This window comes from Mirounga leonina, unplaced genomic scaffold, assembly GCF_011800145.1.
Source record: "Mirounga leonina isolate KUSES-001 unplaced genomic scaffold, KU_Mleo_1.0 Mir_127, whole genome shotgun sequence".
Lineage (NCBI taxonomy): Eukaryota > Metazoa > Chordata > Mammalia > Carnivora > Phocidae > Mirounga > Mirounga leonina.
The window spans coordinates 11,841,833-11,864,724 of NW_023270316.1; the positions used below are offsets into that span (position 1 = coordinate 11,841,833).

Genomic DNA, 22,892 nt, shown 5'->3' on the forward strand with positions numbered 1-22,892 from the left:
AGGGGACACCTGGGATGTCACACTTGATTTCACTTTTCCAGACCACCATGAGGCCTGCAGACCTAATTCTCACACCCGGTGAAGGCAGGAGATAGGGAGATGGCACGAGAGAACAGTACCTCTCTCATACCCCAGAGGGTAAAGAAGATGGACATAAGAAATGAAGAGCCCAGGGTGCTGGATTGCAGAGTGCCAGAGCAAGATCAGGTAGGAGGTTTGGGCTGACATACAGTAACCCTTGAAAGACAAGTGTGCTATTACAGTGTTTGAATACAGCAGTTTTTGTAGATAAATGTGCAATATTTCCTGGTATTGATGATAAGGCTAAGAAAACACAGCCTTTGATTTATTGGTTATTCCCCTGAAACTTTCTTATCTTCACATTCTCTCCATTTCAACCAAGGAAAGTCGAGAAGTTTTACATCTGATCTTCACTCCAGAGCACATGATAATAAGCATTTTAACAGGAAGACACTGTGGCTTTTACAAGATTATAAGAACAGATAAATATCACGTCTTGTTAACTAGGTTGGTGTTTCTCTAAGAAATAATGTTCATCTAATGGAAGTGGAACAAGAATGTCCAGTTTGACCAGTCTTTCAGCAGCAAGTTTTCTTTTTTTACTTAAAAAAAAAAAAAAAACCTAAGAAAAGCCACTGTCAGAGACCCCTATCCTATAGGGGATAGAGACGTCGCATTATCCACACTGCAATGCACAGGAGTAAAACGTACTCTCGGCCACCCGGACCGCCGGAGAGGCAAAGTGTGCTGAGGCCACTGAGTATTTCTGCATTTCCAGTAACGATTCTGCTGCTTACCTGCTGTCTCTGTTGTCTCACTTGTGCAAACTGAGAGAGCATCAGCTGCCGGTCAAGCAGCTCCATCCTCTGCTGTCTCTGGATGTCTACTGTGGCCCCCATCCCAATCCTGGCTTCGGTGGCGGGTTCTGCAGATGAGAAGATGGGCTCAAGTGTCCAAGAAAAGAACTTTGCCACCCACGTGGGAATGCAGAGCACCTGGTGGAGTTGGAACACTTGGCTGTTGTAGCAGATGCCTGATGCCTGAAAGAGGAAAGTCCAACAGGATTGTTTCCCTGTAACCGTGTTCAAGAACATATTAACACAGAAATCAATAACCACAAAGTACTTCGGATGGCATTTTCTTTCATTTTAGCAGTGCTGCATGGTAACTAAAACTCCTGCCCAGCTGCACAGTTGTAAGGAGTACAAGTCAACAAAAATTTACTCAGGAAACAAATTTGTTTTTTATAAAGTTAGGAGAGACAGCGAAGTTCTAACCACTTCACACTCAAGGGACTGACAAAATATTTAAAAAACAGTATTTTCTTTAAGAAAGCCATACAAGATTTGATTATCAAAACACTTTCATGCTGACCTAACTCTGTGGTTACTCTTTATTGGCAGATGGCCATCAGAGAGAGAGACTGGCAGAAAACAACTTTAACGGCCAATGATGCAATCCAGCCATATAATAAATTTATCAGAAAATAAAAACAGTCTACAATTTACATAGTGTTCTAATACATTTTTCAAGTACTGATTTTTCTAGTTTTAAAATCCTTGCCAATGGTAATTCACAATTCTATTTACAAGCAAGCCTATTTTTCATCTTTAAGGTAATTTATATGGTAATAGACATCTAAAGACTGGTTTTCTAGGTTAAAGTGAGTATGGCTATTCCTTTGTAAAAAAAAAAATCTTTAATTTTTTTTTTTTAAAGATTTTATTTATTTATTTGACAGAGACAGAGACAGAGACAGCGAGAGCAGGAACACAGGCAAGCGGAGTGGGAGAGGGAGAAGCAGGCTTCCCGCGGAGCAGGGAGCCCAATGCGGGGCTCGATCCCAGGACCCTGGGATCACGACCTGAGCCGAAGGCAGCCGCTTAACAACTGAGCCACCCAGGAGCCCCCCAAAATCTTTAATTTTGTGAATTTGATTCTTAGGATAAGTTATTCGTACCAAATTAGAACATATTTGACAATATGCTAATAGGAGAAAAGTACACTTTAACTGTTTTAATAAAATGTAAATCAATTAATTAGGCAAGAATTTGTTGAGCATCCAATATACCCTGAACATTGTTCCAGGCACTTAGAGGACAGTAGAAGACAAGATCAACAAGGCCCTGCTCTTGTAGAGGTAACAGTGGTCAGTATGGAGAATACGGAGTGAGTGAGCAAACACGTAAAACAATTCCAGGTCAGTTCTGTGAAGGAAACAAAATAAAGTGGCCTGGAGCAGGGACCGTCTATAGGTCAGGAGTCAGGGAAGCTCTGGAGGAAGTGACATTTGAGCAAAGCTCAGGATAATGGGGTGCCAGTGATTTGAAGACCTGGAGGAAGAACATCTGAGGCAGTGCCAATAGCCAATGCAATGCAGCAGTGGGCCCGGGAGCCTCTAGCAGAGATCTTAGTGGGGTATCTAGTGGGCAGTCAGATATACAGACCTGGAGCTCCAGGGAAAACTCAGCAGAGGTAAGGATCTGGGGATCAGGGGCACTGACGGCGGTTAGAGCAATGGGACTAGATAACGGTAAGGGCGCAGGACGAACAACAGAAGGGAGAAGAGAACTTAAGATTCGACCAAGCAATATTCTGTGCGTGGACGGAGTGGGAGAAGCCAGTGAAGTCATCTGGCAGTGCTGCCAGGGGACAGGAGGAAAGGGCTTAGCGTCAGCGAAGCCCAGGGAACGGTGTCTCAGGCTGGGAACAGCCACTGTGAAACATGCAGCTCCGTGTCCAACCAGGCCAGGGAGGAAAATGACCCCCGGATCTGGCAGCATGGAGGCCTTTGATGGCTTTACAAGAACAGTTTTGGTGCAGTGGTAGGAGTGAAAGACAGACTGGGGCAGAGGGAAGAGTAAATGCACAGGAGTTTTGGTCTCAAATAATTTCCATGCCACTTCTCTCAAAAACGGTACTGAAGAACAAAGAAAATGAAAACAGAAACAAATTCCACATTCAGTGAAACGAGAAAGCATCTGTAATCCTGAACCACAAAATGGAAAACACGCTGAGTAATTAGAAATCACTTGGCGCAGGGGCAGAAAGATAAATCCAAGTGCTGGCAAGGTCCCCGAGGACTCAGCCAGGCTCAGGGATTAGGGGCACAGGGCCTGCGGAAGGCAGGAGTGATGCAGGGCACTACTCACCTCGGTAGGAAGGAACCCCAATTCCTGCTCACACCCAGCAGAGCCCATACCCACCCTCTCTCCTCCACAGGGAGATGGTAAAGGCTCTGCAGGGCGGGAACCAAAGAGGCTCCTGAAGTGGGCAGAGCTGGCTCAGAGGGGAGGCCTGGGGCTCTGCCCCCAAGATTCCACCCAGATAGAGAAGGTCTCATAGAGTGTAGGTCTCATAGAGCTTCCAGAAGAAGACAAAGGAGGGAGTACGGAGAGAGCAGGACTCCGTTTCAAGAGATAACAGTTAAGAGTTTTCCAGAATTAATAAAGAATATAAATCTCAGATTGAAAATGCAAGAGTCCCAAAAAGGATAACAAAATGAAATTTATATCTAGAGGCATTGTCGTGAAACAAAGAAGTCCTTAAAAGTTACCAGAGATAAGAGACTGCCTAGAAAGGAAAAACAATTAACTATCTGCAGAACAGCGAACTGTTAAAAAGAAAATTTTAAAACTATAAAAAAAGGGCACATTCAAAAAGCAAACGATCCTAGTAATAAAGGCATCACATCCATGAATGGGAAGATGCAAAACTGTTAATATACAAATATACAAATTAAGATACAAATTCAATATAATTCAAAATAAAATCTTAATAGCTTTTTGTTGTTGTTGTTAGAACTTAAATGCCAACCTAAAATGCATTTGGAACATTTAAAGTTGAAGTTTTAAAAACATAATGTTGGGAGAAAGAAGCCAGACAAAAAATGCGTACATTATATGATTCCATTTTTGTAAGTGGATCGATCTGAACGATCTATCTATGTAACTATGTATCTATCTATCTCAAGTGGGAAAATCATGGAGCGAAGCATGAGGGTGACGACCGTCTGTCCTGGGAGAGCAGTCCCGGGAGGGAGGGGCGCTCAGAGGCTGGCAGTACTCTGCCCTGCATGGCATTTTATGGGTGTGTTCACTTTATAGTGACTTGTTTGGTTTCATGACATTTATAGTTCATGAACACTTGGGTGTGTTACACATACAATAAAAAGATTTAAAAAAATAAAGGATCCAGAATGGCCAAAGTAATTTTAAAGAAACATAATAAGGCCTATCAGCTTTCAGGATATGATAAAGTTTGAGTAATTAAAATAGTGTGGTCTTTATGTAGAGCTACTCGAAGCAACCTAAAGAACAAGCGCATAGAGGGGCGCCTGGGTGGCTCAGTCGTTAAGCGTCTGCCTTCGGCTCAGGTCATGATCCCAGGGTCCTGATATCGAGCCCCGCGTGGGGGTCCCTGCTCTGTGGGAAGCCTGCTTCTCCCTCTCCCACTCCCCCTGCTTGTGTTCCCTCTCTCGCTGTGTCTCTCTCTGTCAAATAAATAAATAAAAAATCTTTAAAAAAAAAAAAAAGAACAAGCGCATAGAAAGAGGCTTCGGAGGACAAGGGCACGTGGTGCACAGTGCAAATGGTAAGTCAGAGGGAGCTCTACATGAGGATAAAGACAGCACACACCCCCCTTCCATACGTAAACTCCCACTGGATTTACACCATATGTAAACTCCCAACGGATTAAGGAAATAAATAATTCACTGAACTTTAAATCTTTCTGCACAAAATACAGAAGGCACATCTTTTTGACACTGGGATGGGAAGGATTTTTAAATAAGGACCAGAAAGCACAAACTATAAAAGAAAACATACATTTACTTTACAATCTAAAAGCTACAAGTATGCCAAAAATTACCGTAAGTGAAGTCAAAGGACAAGTAAGAGCCTAGAAAGGTCCTTAGAATCTTTGCAGTAAACAAAGGTAGAGTTCAAAACACATAAGGAAACTATAATTTTATCAGAGAAAGACAATCAACCCAACTTAAAAAGCAGGTGAAAAGGCAATTTCAGAAGAGGAAATTCAAAAGGCCAACAAACACTAAGATGTTTATTCTCACTTGTTTTTAGGGAAATGCAATGTTAAATATAATAATAATTAGAAAAAATGGAAAAATCTGGGATCAAGTTTTGGTGAGGACGAGAACGGAGAACGCTCACAGTTTTGAGGGAAAGTAAAGTGGTATATAAGCTCTCTGGAGAGCCATGTGGCAATATCTAAGCAGAGCTGAAACCCTGCTTGAGGGAATACTCAACTGCAGCGCTGTATGTAACAACTAGGAAATGGAAACAAAGTGTCCCCAGGACAGGAATGGCTAAAGACTGGTTTATTCATCCAAGGGAACACTAAGTCAGCAGTTTAGTGTTAAGGTTATTTTTTAATGTATCATACACCGTACCCATTTTTTTTTACAAGATTCCCAAACACAAGATTAATAGTATATACTATTTATGGGCACAAACTTATGCAGTAAGTACAGAACCATGGAGCATGGTTTTCTTCTACAGCAGGATGGGGTAAACAGAGGCGAGGTGCAGGGGGCAGCACTATCTGTGTGTGCGTATAATTTTTTTTTTAATAAAGAAAGAGATAGGAAGTAATTATGGCAAAAACATAACAAATTGGAGGCAAGGAATTAGAAATTCCTTTTCTGAAGAGCTGGGTAGGAAGCAAAACAGAAAATGAGGCTGTATTGCATTGGTTTTGCTTAAGAGCAGAATGTTGTTATACACATAACAAAATATGAAAATAATTGATCAAAATAGAACTGTGAGATTTGAATTAAGTAAATTGAATTAAGTAAAAAATTTAAAATTTTTGGTGTTTAGTTTCAAAGCCTCAACCACGATTGTGAATTTGCCGACTTCTCCCTTTAGCTCCCTTTAAACTTCTTGTATGTAGTCGGAAACTGTTATTAGGCATGCATACTTATAACTGACCCTTTCATCATAACAAAGTATCCCTCTTTGTTTTTAGGATTACTCATATAGAAATCTATTTTGTCTGATTTTTTTTTTTTTTTAAGATTTTATTTATTTATTTGAGAGAGAGAGAATGAGAGACAGAGAGCACGAGAGGGAAGAGGGTCAGAGGGAGAAGCAGACTCCCTGCCGAGCAGGGAGCCCGATGCGGGACTCGATCCAGGGACTCCAGGATCATGACCTGAGCCGAAGGCAGTCGCTTAACCAACTGAGCCACCCAGGCGCCCTATTTTGTCTGATTAATGTGGCCATTTCACCTTTCTGTTTCCATGATATATCTTTATCTTTTGACTTTCAGCTTTTTTTGTGTCTGTGTTTAAAGTGTGTCTTTTTTTTTTTTTTTAAAGATTTTATTCATTTATTTGACAGAGGGAGAGAGAGAGAGAGAGAGAGAGAGAGAGAGAGAGAGGGAACACAAGCAGGGAGAGGGAGAAGCAGGCTCCCCGCTGAGCAAGGAGCCCTATGTGGGGCTCGATCCCAGAATCCCGGGATCATGACCCGAGCCGAAGGCAGATGCTCAACCATCTGAGCCACCCAGGCACCCCTAAAGTGTGTCTTATAGATTGCATATAGCAGTTTCTGGCTTTTAATTCCAGACTGACAATCTCCGCCTTTTGACTGGAGTGTTTAGCTCTTCAGACTTAATGGGCTTACTCTGATATAGGTGATTTTGCTATTTGGTTTCTATTTGTCTCATCTGTTTTTTTTGTTCTTTGTTCCTTCTTTCCAATTTTCTTTTGTGTTAAACCAATAGTTTTAGTATTTCATTTTAATTTGTTTACTGGGTTTTGTTTTGTTTTTAGCAATACCTCACTGCATATTTTTCTTGTGTTTGCTCTAGGGATTACAATATCCATCTTTAACTTACCATATGTGCTTAGAGTTAATACTGAATTATTTCAAGTAAAATATAGGAAACTTGCAAGAATACAGTCCCACTTAACATGACCCCCATCCAATGGTACTTTATATATTATACCCATATACTTATAATCTTAGCAATATGGTGTTATTTTTGCTTTACATAATCGTATTTCTTTTTTAAAAAATTAGGAAAAAATAATGAAAATGCATAGTTGTTGCCTCTACTACAAGGGAGTTCACAATTTAGCAGGGGTTCTTAATTTGGAGAGTGGGGGAGTAGGTCATAGGTTCTTTCAAGGAATTGATGAAAGCTAAAGATTTTCACTCTCCTGCCCATGTCTACCCTTATCCCCCACCATCATGTATACACTAATCAAAATCATGTATTCAGTTTTAGTAGGACCAACATGTGAACAATTAGGATAATTTACAACCCCTGTAATAAACAAATATACTACTGCAAATTCTGGCAGGGATAAAACAGGGCTTTTGTGCTCATTTGCTTGAATTTCATCCTAAGGGTTCACTTCCTATTTGAATGTATGCTTTGGAAGAGGAAGAACTGTGGCTGGTTTGATCAGTTTGGCTTCTGCATCTAGAACAGTGCCTGCCACACAGTAAGAATCCATTAAGTCTTTGCTGGGAAAATGGCAAATGAATCTAAAAAAAAAAAAATACATTATTTTAGATTCCTTTAAAGAAAACTGGGAAGTTGCCAAGAGACACATTTTTGGTGCTAACTTATACTTTCCCATATGACACAAAGGCAGAGCTCACCTGTCCATGCCTCTGGTACACCAGCATGACCCCAAGTTGTCAACTAATTAAAGTGCTATTCATAAATGTTAGGTATTCATAAAGGACTAAAATATGAAGAGCTTAAACAGTTTGGTTTCCTATAAATATTTGATAATCGTCACCTTATTCTATGACAAGATGGAATAACAATGACTGCATTAAATTCTCCCTGAATTATAACTCATTACTACCAAGAGCTTTGAGAGAGTATCACTTATTATTATTATTACATTTATACATTACTTTTAACTTTAATTTTCATTATCTCAGAAACCTTTCATGTATTGGGACTTCTGAATGAGAGTCTTCTTGAAACCCCCAGTTCGTGAAAAAAGAGGCTTTAAAAATAGACCATATGCTCAGATTTGCATGTCAAGAGGCCAGGGGAAACACTAAGGGAGGGGCTCCGGTCGCCCTCAGAGCGGGAAGCCCAAGGTTAAGCTTACAGGCCCAATGACAAGGGACAAAGCAGTAGCACTGGCCTTGGGAAGGCCAGGAGTGAGATCCAGGATGACCAGATACAGTGAAAGGAAACAAGCGGCATGTCTCTGGCAAAGCCAGCTAGAGCCAGAATCAGAGCATTCAAGCACCAGAAATCAGGAACCCCGGCCCAGGAAAAGAAACCCAGAGGTCAGGACACCAGAGAGCAATCTAGGCCACATGCAGTTGAAAGCCTACCCCAAAGAGCCAGGCCACAGCCCTGGGTTAGTGCTAGGAGCTCCCCATAAGCCAACAGAAGCTGTTACCTCATAAATCTGAGAATGTAAAACAACAGGAAATTGTTTTCCTTAGGCCATTAATAAACATGGACGTCAATTACACACTTACTCTGATTTTTCAGATTATTAGTCCTTTTAGAAAGGGAATCATGAAATAACACTCATCAGGCAAATAAAGAATTTATTCTGCTGGGTAGAAAATAGGTGAAACCCTCTTGCTTATAGAGAGTAAACCTCAGTGTCCTCTGGTCCTGCTTAACATTAGCATGTAACCACGGCAGACAAAGGTGAGAAACCACGACCGGGCAATGACACCCAGGTGTTTGGTGATGTCTTTGTGCAGGCAAGTGTGGCTGAACAAAAATCTGCATGCCAAACTGCACTGCCAGGGTCCTGGAAACCATGGTGCCAACATTCAGAAACCTATCACCTAATACGACAATAGGATAAACCCAAGGGGAGAAAGTGCTGCCTCGGCAAGACAGGGATAAGCCAAGGGAACAAACATCCCTATCATACAGACTTCATATGTACTCAAGTCCCTAGGAAACCAGACTGAGGCTTTTCACCCAATGTTTATTCTTTCAACATATACTTACTCAACATTTATCATGTGCCAGGCTGTGTTCTAAATGCTGGGGTATAGCAGGGAGCAAAACAAAGAAAATCCTTGCTCGTTAAGACCTTACATTTACATATTCCTTTTCTTCACTAAAAATGCTAAAGAAAGAAAGAAGAAACTTCGGAATTACTTTTTTTTTTTCCACCCAGAGACTATGTATGCAAATTAGAGATGCCTAAAGTTATTTCTGCCATTTGTGATTAATTATGAAATGATTATTCTTTTCATAACAGATAGAATCATGTGGCTTTAGCACTCATTGAAAGAGTCTTGCAATCTCGTTCTTTGTTAAGTGCAAAAATGATTCAGATGAACTTCCTATAGCTCTCATCTTTTACTATCATCTTGAATTATCTAATTAAAGCACTGGATATCCTGATTCTTGGGAGGTTACACTGGAATAAGGACAAAATTAATTAGACTGATCACAGATTATTTTTTAGGAGGCTACTCTAAACTTTTCCTTTTGGAAAATCATGTATCAGGATTATCAGGTTAAGTGCGTAAAGCAGAAAACTATGAATAACAAATGGCTTAAATACAACCAAAGTTTATTCTCCCTCATGTTATAAAAGCTCTAACCATCTTAGCTGCATTCCAGGCAGCAGAGGGAAGACAATAAAGAAGGTCCGAAGGACAAAAGGCTACTTTAAGGAGCCTTACCAGAAGTCCCACCAATATGTGGGTTTACAGCTCACTGGACAGGATGCCAGGATTTAGTGTGATGGCTATATCTAGACGCAAAGGAAATGTGATCTTTTAGTTGGAGGCACTCCTGCCCCAAATAAGATGAAAGTTCTGCTACTAAGGAAAAGATACACAAGGAGACAGCTAGCGTCTCTAGCACATGGAAAAAGCCTTAATCAGGTGTGTAAATGTAAATACTTTTTAGTATTCCTTTTAACAAGGAGACCATCTCCCTTTAAAATTATATTCACTTTCATAAACTGATTCAAGAAACTAAGATTAAAGAGAAAATAGGCTTATATTGAAACTTGTTTCTTACACTGTTCTAAAAATAACAAAATAAAAATAAATGTGAAGATGTAGAATGACTTATGCACTTATGGACTCAAAGGTGAAAAACTCAATGCTTTCTTAGGCAAGAACAAGACAAGGATATCCACTTGTATTTAACATTGTATTAGAGGTCTTAGCTAGTGCCGTAAGGAAAAAAAATAGGCACAGAATAGAAAAAAGTAAAACATAAACAAAACGTATTTCCTGAGGACATGATCATTAGAAAACCCTAAGGAATCCACAAAAAAGCTACCAAAAATTATAAACAAAAATAGCAAAATGTCAGGACACAGTAGCAATATACATAGATTAACTGCATTATATACCAGCAACAAACAATTGGGATAAAAACTATAAAAACAACTCCATTTAAAATACTATCAAAACCCACAAATACTGAGGAATATATTTAATAAAAGAAATGCAAGGCCCATACACTGAAAATTTAAAAACTGTAAAGGGGAATTAAAGACTTGATAAATAAATGTGGAAATACACCATGTTCATGGATTGGAAGACCCAATATTATTAAAATGCTTATATTAGTTATCTATTATTGAATAACAAATTACTCAAAACTTAGTGGCTTAAAACAATAAGCACTGGTTATACACACAGTTTATATAAAGGGTCAGAAATCTGATGGCAGCTTTGTTGGGTGGCTGCTCTTCATGGTCTTTCACCAGGCTGTAGTCAAGGTATCAGCCTACCTTCGCTCATGTGAAGCTTGACTGGACTAGACGAACTAGAGGATCAGCTTCCAAGGTGGCTCAAAAAACAACTGGCAAGTTACTGCTGACACACTGCCATGTGGACCTCTCCATATCGCTGCTTCCCTGTCCTTGGGACATGGCAGCTGGTTTCCCCCAGAACAAATGATCTGAGAGGGAGCAAGATGGAAGCATCTGTGCCTTTTATGACCTGCTCTTTGGAGTCACACACCATCATCTCTGCCATAGTGAATTGCTAAGTATAGCTTACACTCTAGGAGGGGAAATTAAACTCCATTTCTTGAATTATAAAAGGATTTGTGGGCATATTTTAAAATCATCACAATGGCAATTCTCCCCAATTGGGCTATAGTTTCAATGGAATCCCAAATAAAATCTTAACTCCTTTTTTTTTTTTGGAAGAAATTATAAGCTGATTTAAAAATGCATATAGAAAGTCAATGTTTCAAAAATAGCTAAGCCTGTTTTGAAAAAAAGAACAATATTGGAAAACTTACACTACCCGATTTCAACTTAACATAAAGCAAAAGTACTTAAGACAGTACGGTGCTGGCATAAGGAGAGACATGTAAATCACTGGGATGTAAAAGAAAGTCACGAAATAGGCCCACACTAGTCAGCTGATTTTCGACAAAGGTGCCAAGGTAATGAAAGGAGCAATGAGTCTCTTCAATAAATGATGATGGAATGATGCTAGGTATCTGTAGAAAGAAAATAAATCTCAATCCTTACCTCACAAGGATTATTCAGATGGGATCTTAGACTTAAATGTAATAGCAAAAACTATTACATTCTAGAAGAAAATACAGAATAAAATCTTTGTGGCACTGGATTAGCAAAGATTTCTTAAATTAGACATCAAAAGCAGAAACTATTTTAAAAATTGAAAACTGAATTAATCAAGATTAAAAACTTTTGTTCACTGAAAGACATAGTTAAGAAAACAAGGAGGCAAGCCACAGACTCAGATAACTTTTTTACAAAAATATCCAACAAAGGGCTTATGTCCAGAATATAAAAATAATTCCTTTAACTCAATAATAAGACAAATTTGTAACCCAATGAAAAAGTATGTAAAATATCTGAACAAATACCTCACAAAGGAAGCTATACAAATGGCCAGCAGGCACAAGAAAAGATGTTCGAACCACTAGGCATTAGAGAAATGCAAAATAAAGCTACAAGGTATCACTACATGCCAACTAGAATGACTAAAGTTAAAAATGACTGACAAGGCTAGTGTAAGGAAGGATGTGGACTGACTGGAACTCATGTATTGATGGTGGAAATGGAAAATGGTACAGCCACTTGGTAGAATCATATTGTATTACTTTATGATGTTAAACATACATCTATCATATGACCCAGCAATTCTCCTCCTAGGTATTCACCAGAGAGAAGTAGAAACCTATGTCCACTATGTTCACTGTTGAATTTTATTGTATATAAATAACACTTTACTAAATAAAAGGAAAAAAAGTTTTCCTAAGAAAGGAATGTGAAGATCTAGAAAGATCTAGACATCTGTAGATACATAAATCTTTTCTATTTTATAAAAGAGGTGGACTTTAGCAGACTAAAAACAATCTTCAGCAACAAAAACTTCTAATACCTTGAAAATGTTCCCAGCTAACATGGAGAACTTTTTGATAATAAACTGTGCCACTGTTTATAATTACTAAATTTAAAATCACAGGCATTGGGGCGCCTGGGTGGCTCAGTCGGTTAAGCGGCTGCCTTCGGCTCAGGTCATGATCCCAGGGTCCTGGGATCGAGCCCCGCATCGGGCTCCCTGCTCAGTGGGGAGCCTGCTTCTCCCTCTCCCTCTGCCTGCCTCTCTGCCTACTTGTTCTCTCTATCTCTCTGTCAAATAAATAAATAAAATCTTTAAAATCACAGGCATTGTCCTTTCCCAAAGGTTATCAAAATAGAAGAGAAATACCAACACAACCAGTCCCAAAGACGAAGGAGCACTGGATGCCTCTATTAAAAAACAAAAAAACAAAAACAAAAAAACCACCAAAAAACAGTTTAAAGAGATAACCAAAACTGACTGAAGATCTTCCATCTCTTGATAGGAAAACAGTGTGAAGACCCTGTGGGAAAACATTCTGTGCTGCAACGGTCATGATAATCTACCAGTGACCATCTAAAATGTAAAAGTATGAGTGTTTTCTTGGTAACCTCATCCTTATCTTTCTTTCTTTGACCAGCAGCACTACTGAACCAGGTTACTATATTTTAAATCATCCTTTTAAACTTTTTCAAGGCCATTTTTTATTTCATTTTCTTGTACATGATAATGCGAGAAACACAAGGCAATGAACTGTTTGTCGAAAGGTGGGGACTGAGCTGCATTTTTAATCCATTATATGGAGGACCAGTTAAATATCTTGTTCCTAGAAGAGCAAGTATAGCTATGTGCTGGATTCTTCACATCAGGCGGGTCCTAGAGGCTGTCAATGGGATAATGTTTTCTTGGATACTGGTCAGCCCACAAAATTCATAACAAAGGCTACAGAAAGTTGAGATGTGTCTTTCGGCACCTCTGGGTACTTTTAAAATTTCTTCATATCCAGGATCTCCCTCCAGAATCCTGTCCACATTGATGATGAACAGGGCCTCTCATCTTAGTGGTGTAGTTGAGGGAAGATCTCAGAATAGCTTTGTATGTGCCTTGTGGTTGAAAGAGACATGGATGAGCACCTTGAAAGGTACAGTGGGAGGCACTGGACCCATGGACTGGGACCAGACCGCCTGGCCTTTGGTCCTGGTGACATCATAGATCAGTTGTGCAATCTGAACTTCAGCCACCCCATCTTTGAAATCTTTAAAATGGGAAGCCCAGTTTCTCTACCATGGTAGAAATTGTGTCAAGAACCTAGTAAGACAGTACACACTGAAAGCACCTGGATAATCACAAAGTATTACAGTGTTTTGTAGCACCGAAATTACTATTTTGTGAATTTTGTGAACAGAGAATTTTGAAACTCCATAATTATTTATAAAATGTAGATGAAATGTCAGACATTGGCTAGGCACTGGGGATTATAAAGAATAGTATATAATTCCTAAAATGAAAGACAGGGCTGAGTCAGAAAAGCTTCAGAGTCAGGACTTAAATAAGTAAGATTTTGCTAGGAAAAGAAGAGATCTAATGGTGAAAGGAGGGATATGCTGGAAGAAACTGCATGTGGTTATACAAATCTACCTCTTAAGAGCATAAACACTATAATGCTAGGAGACCTGCATTTGAATTGTCTTTACTACTTATTAGCTTGTATTCTTAGCAAATTACTTAATCCTCTGTGCCTTAGTTTCATCTATAAAATGGGGATAATAGTCCCCAGGTTTTTATAAGTGCTAAATAAGATCATATTTATAAAGTGCTTAGAAAAGAGCTGTATTAGTTGGCTTTCTCTAGGCTATTCTGCGGCAACAAGTGATCCAAATTTCAGCTGCTTAAAGCCAACACTGATTTCTCACTCATCTTACGTGCTGGCCACAGCTATGCTCCATGTGTCTCCTTCATTCCGAGGCCTGGGCTGAAAGAGTAGCTTCTATCTAGCACATGCTTTTCTCATGGCAAAGGGAACAGAGGAAGAGTGGAACCGTGCAACGGCTCTTAAAACTTCTGCCTGAGAAGCACCCATCGCTGCTGCTCATGTTTTAGTGGCCAATGTAAGTCACAGAGTCAAGCCTGATGGTAACAGATCACGCAGAGGCGCTGCAGGGAGGCCCGTGGTAGAGAGGGGCAGCAAATACTCTGAACAAACAAAAATATTTGAACAAATAACATCATCTACCACAGGTGCATGGTACATAGTAAGTGCCACATGTTTGTTAAAGAAAAATTAGTGATTGGACAATGGCACAGAATCCTGAGAAAGGACAAGATGTTCAGAAAGAGTCAAACTTAGTCGGTGTCCCTGAAGTATATGGTACACAGGGATTAGATTGGTACGTGAAGAAGCCAAATTTTGAAAGGCTTTGAAAAGAGGCTAGGAGGGCGCCTGGGTGGCTCAGTCTGTTAAGCGTCTGCCTTCAGCGTCCAGGGATCGAGCCCCACGTCAGGCTCTGTGCTCAGCACGGAGTCTGCTTCTCCCTCTCCCTCTGCCCCTCCCCCTGCTCATGTTCTCTCACTCTCACTCTCTTTCAAATAAATAAATAAAATCTTAAAAAAAAAAAAATGAAAAGAGGCTAGGTTTTTACCTATAGGTAAAAGATAAGTTGCAGCAATAAAAATTTTACACCTGTATTTTATAAGGCACTTCTGTGACAGCCTTATCAAGACACTGGCAATAATAATAATTTCATTTATTCTGCACTGAACATGCAAAAACTAAAGTCTACTGGTCACTCCTCCTCTGTGGATACCTGTCTAATAGGACATTTGTCCTGTCAGCCCTGGACTGAGTTACAACTGTCATGCCATGGCAGAGGACAGAAGGCTTCTTTCAGTAGGTCCTGTCTACCTGTGGTCGGGATGGGAGATGGGGGCAGAGAGAGGATGGGAAGGAAAGGGGGCTAAGAGAGAAGGAACAAACAGATCCATATGAGAGAGAAAATGTGTGTGTGTGATGTGTGATGGACCGATAAGCACTACACTGGGTGTCAGAATGATAAACGCCACGTTGACTGTAAGAAGGTGAAAGCACCCTCCATATCTGGCTGTTTTCTGGGAAGTCACTGTTGTCTTCGCACTACTACAAGTGGTCTTCCAACCTCACAGCTCTAACCAGCCTTAACTTCCTATTACATCTGTCATGTCAATCAACCACTGGAACTAATCTTAATCCCTGAAGTTCAACTGAAAACCTTGGGCTTCAGATGAGTTCTCTGACCCACTCTACTGTACTGTTTTTTGGTCAATCCAGAGAAGAAATGTAAAGGAAGAAAGAAAAAGGAAAAGGAAGAATGGAGAGAAGAAAAAGACATGAAAAGCAGGGGAAGGACCAGAGGACCCAACACACCATTCTCATTCAGGGCTCTAAAACTTACTCCACAGAAGTTGGATTTCCACAGATTATGCTAGTTCCATAAGCTTTCCCCTTAATGTTACACCATGACTTGGGAAGCCAAACAACATAAGGTTCTGCTTGATGCTTTTTCTTTTACAGTTACCGTAAGACAATGTTTTATATTTTTTCCTTAAAACTATTGTGGATGGAAGAAAAAAAAGCAATCACAGCCCACAAATGAGGCATCCTGACTCTTACAAGATTGCTCACTTTTCCCTTCCTCTTTTTTATGATTTATAAACCCTAATAAAACTATAATCTCCCACTGTCGTGAAGTTTTTTGTTTAAAAAGCTTTAAAGAACCCCACTGCCTACAGAAAAAAATACAAACTCAAACTACATTCAGACTCCTAAATAATCTGGTGTCAGTCTATGTTTCTAATCTTGTTATTGGGTAGGACAGATTTTTTTTTTTTTCACATTAAGGTTGCTTGATCATGAGATAATCGAAGTCTGATATATTGTACAGACCAGGGAATGAATGCAGGAAATGGGTAGGCTGAGAAGGGGAGTTCAAAGGGAGAAGCCTGGAGCCTGAGAAATACAGGCCTGTCTGTTAACTCGCCCCCAAATAGCTTGAAAGAAGACCAAATGATAAATATGTGAATTGTAAAAAGAAAATTGGCAAAAGCAGGCTCTTTCTGTTTTAATCATCCCAGAATCAGCTCAGGCTCGAGACTTCAACTTTCGAGAATTAGGGTACATCCCAGTGGTAATGATTCACTACTATGATTCATAAAATGGCAGAAAATGAAGAAGTGCAGGGATATGGATAGCCTGCAGGCTCTCTGCAGAATCACAAAAAGAACTTAAATAAAGTTCAGTAAGTAAACACATTCTTTATGGAAAAGAAGTATTAATGTGTAACAAGATGAGAGAACTTGTGACTATGTGAAGAGTGCCCCTGATTTTTGAAGGTCTCTTACCAAAGACACTGAGAACAGTCAAACATGATAATGAGAGGATAGCAGAAGCAGGTAGATATGAACATCTTCGAAAGTTCATGCTTAAATTGAGACATTTCCCTTGGCCCTGTCGCCAAGCTTTCCAATTACAATTTTGTGGTCTTTCACTGAAACAGTCATATTTTAAATATTGAATGGTGGTATTAAAAACCAGAATTGCCAAAGGAGGAATGACATAACATAAAACACATATCAGTGATACATGTAAATAATCTCAAAGGAATCTTTAAGTAAATCTGAATGCCCCTTACCTTTTCTGGGCAGCAGGTGGAATCTCTCATGGATCACAAAACGGAACTGAAGAGGGACAGCTGTCCTAGGCAACTAACTTAGTATTGCCCCTGGTAAGCTACACACCTTCCCCCTCTCAACCTGGGAAAAAAATTTAGTCCTCATTCTTCTCTGACATTACTGAACACAGAAAGTGGGCTCCTATCATCTATCAACCTCTCTCCTTTCAACCAGTGAGGTATTTTATTATTTTTAAAAAATATTTTATTTACTTATTTGAGAGAGAGAGTGAGAGAGTACGGGGGGCGGGCACGGGGAGCAGAGGGAGAAGCAGACTCCCCGCCGAGCAGGGAGCCCAATGCGGGGCTCAATCCTAGGACCCTGGGATCATGACCTGAGCCGAAGGCAGACGCTTAACTGACTGAGCCACTCAGGTGTCCTAATCAGTGAGGTATTTTAAAGTTATATATTCAGAAACATTTATAATCATGGAAGAATAAGTGACACAAGGAGAGAGAAAAACTAGCTTAACCAAAATCAATCCACCGATTACTAAATAAAATAAATCCGAAGTTGGCAGCTTTCCAGAAAAGCATGAGTCAAGTTTGTGGTTTCTATGACAGCAGATGCACATGACTTATGTTTTACACAAATGTCTTTTTTTTAAAAAAAGCTCTTTCTCTTAAAAAACACGTAATTGCCAGATTGAAATAAAATCACTTCCTTAACACACACAGTATGTCAGGAGAACTATTGATTTCAATGCCAAAAGGTGAAATTTCATTAGGTTTCCTAACATTCCCCTGGAACACTGAATACCATCTGTGCACTTCTTTTTGATAGTAAGAATTTTTATTTTCTTTTTAGTATTTTATTTAGCATTAAAAAAAGGGAAGTCACTTGATATATATGGGGAGAGGAGAAGTCAACGTTGAGCAACAGACATCTGGGACAAGTTGTGGCTTTGTGGATCTCAGACTCTGATTCTATAATCAGAAGTGTGTAAACCGAACATTCACAAATAATTTTAATATCCTCCTTTATAATTATCCTTAAAGTGTACTATATTAAATATTTCATTTAAAAACATGGTTTTCTGGAAAAAGTCAGAAATAAAATATTCATTAAATTCAAAACAAGCACCAACGTTATTGTATAGCATAAAGGAAAACTGGCTATGATTATCACTGATATTAATCACTGTAAGTAAATATAGTATCATCCAATTATGGTAGAATAATAATGAATAACCAAACCGATATGAAGATTGATCAGATTTGTGTTCACAGTAGGTCAATGTTGGCTGAATTAATCACTGTAAAAAGTGAAATTTCAATTGGCTCAGAGGAATTCATTAATGGGGGGATTATTTAAATACTAAATTCCCAGATAAATTCTGGGAATTATATTCCAAATACTGTGCAATTCTACTTACTCTTATCAAACAAGGGATTTTTATGTTAAAAATTTGTTATTGGGGGCGCCTGGGTGGCTCAGTCGGTTAAGCGACTGCCTTCGGCTCAGGTCATGATCCCGGGGTCCTGGGACCGAGTCCCACATCGGGCTCCCTGCTCTGCGGGAAGCTTGCTTCTCCCTCTCCCACTCCCCCTGCTTGTGTTCCCTCTCTCGCTGTATCTCTGTCAAATAAATAAATAAAAAATCTTTAAAAAAAAAAATTTGTTATTGAGGTGCTTGGGTGCCTCAGTCAGTTAAGCATCTGACTCTTGATTTCCACTCAGAGCATGATCTCAGGGTCGTGAGATCGGGTCCCATGTTGGGCTCCACGGTGGGCGTAGAGCCTGCTTAAGATTCTCTCTATCCCTTTCCCTCTGCCCTACCCCTCTTTAAAATAAAAAATCGTTACACTAATGGTTCTTAAAAAAAAATTCAAAAATTCCATATACATCACCCAGTGCTCATCATGACAAGACACTTGAAACTAATATAACACTGTATGTTAACTATAATGTAATTCAAATAAAAATTTAAATTTAAAAAAAGCAAAAAAAGATTTCAGGAGCAAGATGGCGGATGAGGAGACCTGGATTTCGTCTCCTCTCAGGAATTTAGCTGGATAGGGATCAAACCACTCTGAACACCTACAAACTCAACAGGAGATCGAAGAAAAGAAGAGCAACAACTCTCTCATCAGAAAAGCGACCACTTTCTGGAAGGTAGGACGTGCGGAGAAGTGAATCCGAGGGGATATTCGGGAGGATAGACGGCGGGGGAGGGAGCCTCCATCAGCAGCTACTGGCAAGTGATAGAGTCGCGGAGCACAAAATCGGAACTTTTAAAAGTCTGCTCCGCTGAGGGACGTCGCTCCAGTGGTTAAGCAGGGGGTGGAACCCTCCGGGACAGTGGGGTCTCAGGACCCTCGGGGTCACAGAAAGACCGGGGGTGCCTGAGTGCTGCCGAGCTCCCAGGTAACGGAGCCGGGAAGCCGGCTGCAGAGGCGGAGCTGAGGCGCGGGCTCTCAGCTCGGGGTGGCCATTGACCGTGATCCGCGGCACAGTCGGGCCCCTGCTCCTCCAGCAGGGACCCAACAAGCGGCAGATCCGGGGAGACTCACCTTCCTCCGCCTGGAGGAGCCGCGCGGGAGGGCACCGCAGGGATCTGCTGGGTTTGGAGACTCCGCCCGGGGTCGGGTGCCAGAGATAGAAACGCGCGATCACAGGCCGGGGGAGCACGGAGTGTGGCCGGAGACCGGGGAGACGGGAGTGACTGCCGGCTTTTCTCTGGGGGCTCACTGAGGAGCGGGGCCCCGAGTTCTCGGCTCCTCCGGGGGGCGGAGATTGGGAGGCCGCCATTCTCACTCTCCGCCTCCAAAGCTGTACGGAAAGCTCGCAGGGAACAAAAGCCCCGGAGAGCAAACCCGAGCAGATAACTTAGCCGGGAGGGGGCAAGGGCGGGGCACTTCCGCCTCCGGCAGAGACATTTGGAAACCACGGCAACAGGCCCCTCCCCAGAAGATCAGCGGGAACAGCCAGCCAAGACCAAGTTTACCGATCAATGAGAACGGCAGAACTCCAGCGCTAGGGGACTACTGCACATAGAATTCACGGCTTTTTTACCATGATTCTTTAGTCTTTTAAAGTTAATTTTTTTTAACTGTCTTTTTGTCTTTTTATTTCTTTTTGAATTTTTCTTTTTCCCTTTTTCAACCAACATCTTATCAATCCCTTTTTTTAAAAAAAACATTTTTATTTTTCATTTTTAGAGTCATATTCTATCCCTTCATAGTAGTTACCCATATTTTTGGCTTATATATATAAGTTGTTCTCTCTTTAAAATTTTGAGATAGTTTCTTCTAACAGATTAAAATATACCCTAAATCTCTAGTATATGGTGTTTTCTATTCCCCTGCCTGATCACATCCTCTCCCTTTTTTTTTTCTTTTTCTTTTTTCTTTTTTAAATCCTCTTCTTTCTTTTTTCAAACAACTTCTTATCAATTCCTTTTATAAAATTTTTTATAATTTCCATTTTTACAGTCATATTCCATCCCTTCATCATATCAACCCTTATTTTTGTACATATATAAGTTTTTCTTTCTTAAAATTTTGGGAGGCACTTTCTTCTAAAAGACCAAAATACACCCCAAATCTAGTGTGTGGCACTGATCTATATACCAGCCTGATCATATTTGATCACATTCTGGTTTTTTTTTTGTTGTTGTTGTTGTTTTGTTTTGTTTGTTTGTTTTTATCTTTATCTTTTTCTTTTTTCTCTCTTTCCCTTTCTTATCCCACTGCTTCAGGTCTTTTCTGATTTGTTTAGAGTATATTTTCTGGGGACGTGGTTATTCTGCTAGCATTTTGTTCTCTCATTAATCTATTCTCCTCTGCACATAATGACAAGACGGAAAAAATCACCTCAACAAAAAGAACAAGAGGTAGTACCGACTGCCAGGGACCTACTCAATACAGACATTAGTACGATGTCAGATCTAGAGTTCAGAATCATCACTTTAAAGATACTAGCTGGGCTTGAAAAAAATATGGAAGTTATTAGAGAAACCCTTTCTGGAGAAGTAAAAGAGCTAAAATCCAACCAAGTAGAAATCAAAAAGGCTATTAATGAGGTGCAATCAAAAATGGGGGCGCTAAGTGCTAGAATAAATGAGGCAGAAGAGAGAATCAGTAATATGGAAGATGAAATGATGGAAAATAAAGAAGCTGAGAAAAAAAGAGATAAACAACTACTGGATCACGAGGGCAGAATTCGAGAGATAAGCGATACCATAAGACGAAACAACATTAGAATAATTGGGATCCCAGAAGAAGAAGAAAGAGAGAGAGGGGCAGAAGGTATAATGGAGCAAATTACAGCAGAGAACTTCCCTAATTTGGGGAAAGAAACAGGCATGAAAATCCAGGAAGCACAGAGAACCCCTCTCAAAATCAATAAAAATAGGTCAACTCCCTGACATCTAATAGTAAAACTTACGAGTCTCAGAGACAAAGAGAAAATCCTGAAAGCAGCTGGGGAGAAGAGATATGTAACCTACAAGGGTAGAAACATTAGATTGGCAACAGACCTATCCACAGAGACCTGGCAGGCCAGAAAGGACTGGCAGGATATATTCAGAGCACTAAATGAGAAAAATATGCAGCCAAGAATACTCTATCCAGCTAGGCTGTCACTGAAAATAGAAGGAGAGATAAAAAGCTTCCAGGACAAACAAAAACTAAAGGAATTTGCAAACACAAAACCAGCCCTACAGGAAATCTTGAAAGGGGTCCTCTAAGCAAAGAGAGAGCCTAAAAGCAACATAGACCAGAAAGGAACACAGACAATATATGGTAACAGTCACCTTACAGGCAATACAATGGCACTAAATTCCTATCTTTCAATAGTTACCCTGAATGTAAATGGGCTAAATGCCCCAATCAAAAGACACAGGCTAACAGACTGGATTAAAAAACAAGACCCGTCGATATGCTGTCTGCAAGAGACTCATTTTAGACCCAAAGACACCCCCAGATTGAAAGTGAGGGGGTGGAAAACAATTTACCATGCTAATGGACACCAAAAGAAAGCTGGGGTGGCAATCCTTATATCAGACAAATTAGATTTTAAACCAAAGACTGTAATAAGAGATGAGGAAGGACACTATATCCTACTTAAAGGGTCTACCCAACAAGAAGATCTAACAATTGTAAATATCTATGCCCCTAACATGGGAGCAGCCAATTATATAAGGCAATTAATAACAAAAGCAAAGAAACACATCGACAACAATACAATAATAGTGGGGGACTTTAACATCCCCCTCACTGAAATGGACAGATCGTCTAAGCAAAAGATCAACAAGGAAATAAAGACTTTAAATGACACACTGGACCAAATGGACTTCACAGACATATTCAGAACATTCCACCCCAAAGCAACGGAATACACATTCTTCTCTAGTGCCCATGGGACATTCTCCAGAATAGATCACATCCTAGGTCATAAATCAGGTCTCAACCAGTACCAAAAGATTGGGATCATTTCCTGCCTATTTTCAGACCACAATGCTTTGAAACTAGAACTCAATCACAAGAGGAAAGTCGGAAAGAACTCAAATACATGGAGGCTAAAGAGCATCCTACTGAAGAATGAATGGGTCAACCAGGAAATTAAAGAAGAATTAAAAAAATATATGGAAACCAATGAAAATGAAAATACAACTGTTCAAAATCTTTGGGATGCAGCAAAGGCAGTCCTAAGAGGAAAGTATATAGCAATACAAGCCTTTCTCAAGAAACAAGAAAGGTCTCAAGTACACAACCTAACCCTACACCTAAAGGAGCTGGAGAAAGAACAGCAAATAAAGCCTAAACCCAGCAGGAGAAGAGAAATAATAAAGATCAGAGCAGAAATCAATGAAATAGAAACTAAAAGAACAGTAGAACAGATCAAC

At 40.1% G+C, this 22,892-nt stretch overlaps 1 protein-coding gene across 2 annotated transcripts in view; it reads right to left on the minus strand.

Annotated features, from left to right (window-relative positions):
- Positions 1-22,892, minus strand: part of UBAC2 (UBA domain containing 2) — a 187,980-nt gene that overhangs the window by 40,474 nt on the left and 124,614 nt on the right. For both annotated transcript variants that reach the window (XM_035003119.1, XM_035003120.1), the window contains one exon: positions 819-1,061. In XM_035003119.1, the coding sequence (XP_034859010.1) occupies positions 819-1,061 (243 nt within the window). The remainder of the gene's footprint in view (positions 1-818; positions 1,062-22,892) is intronic.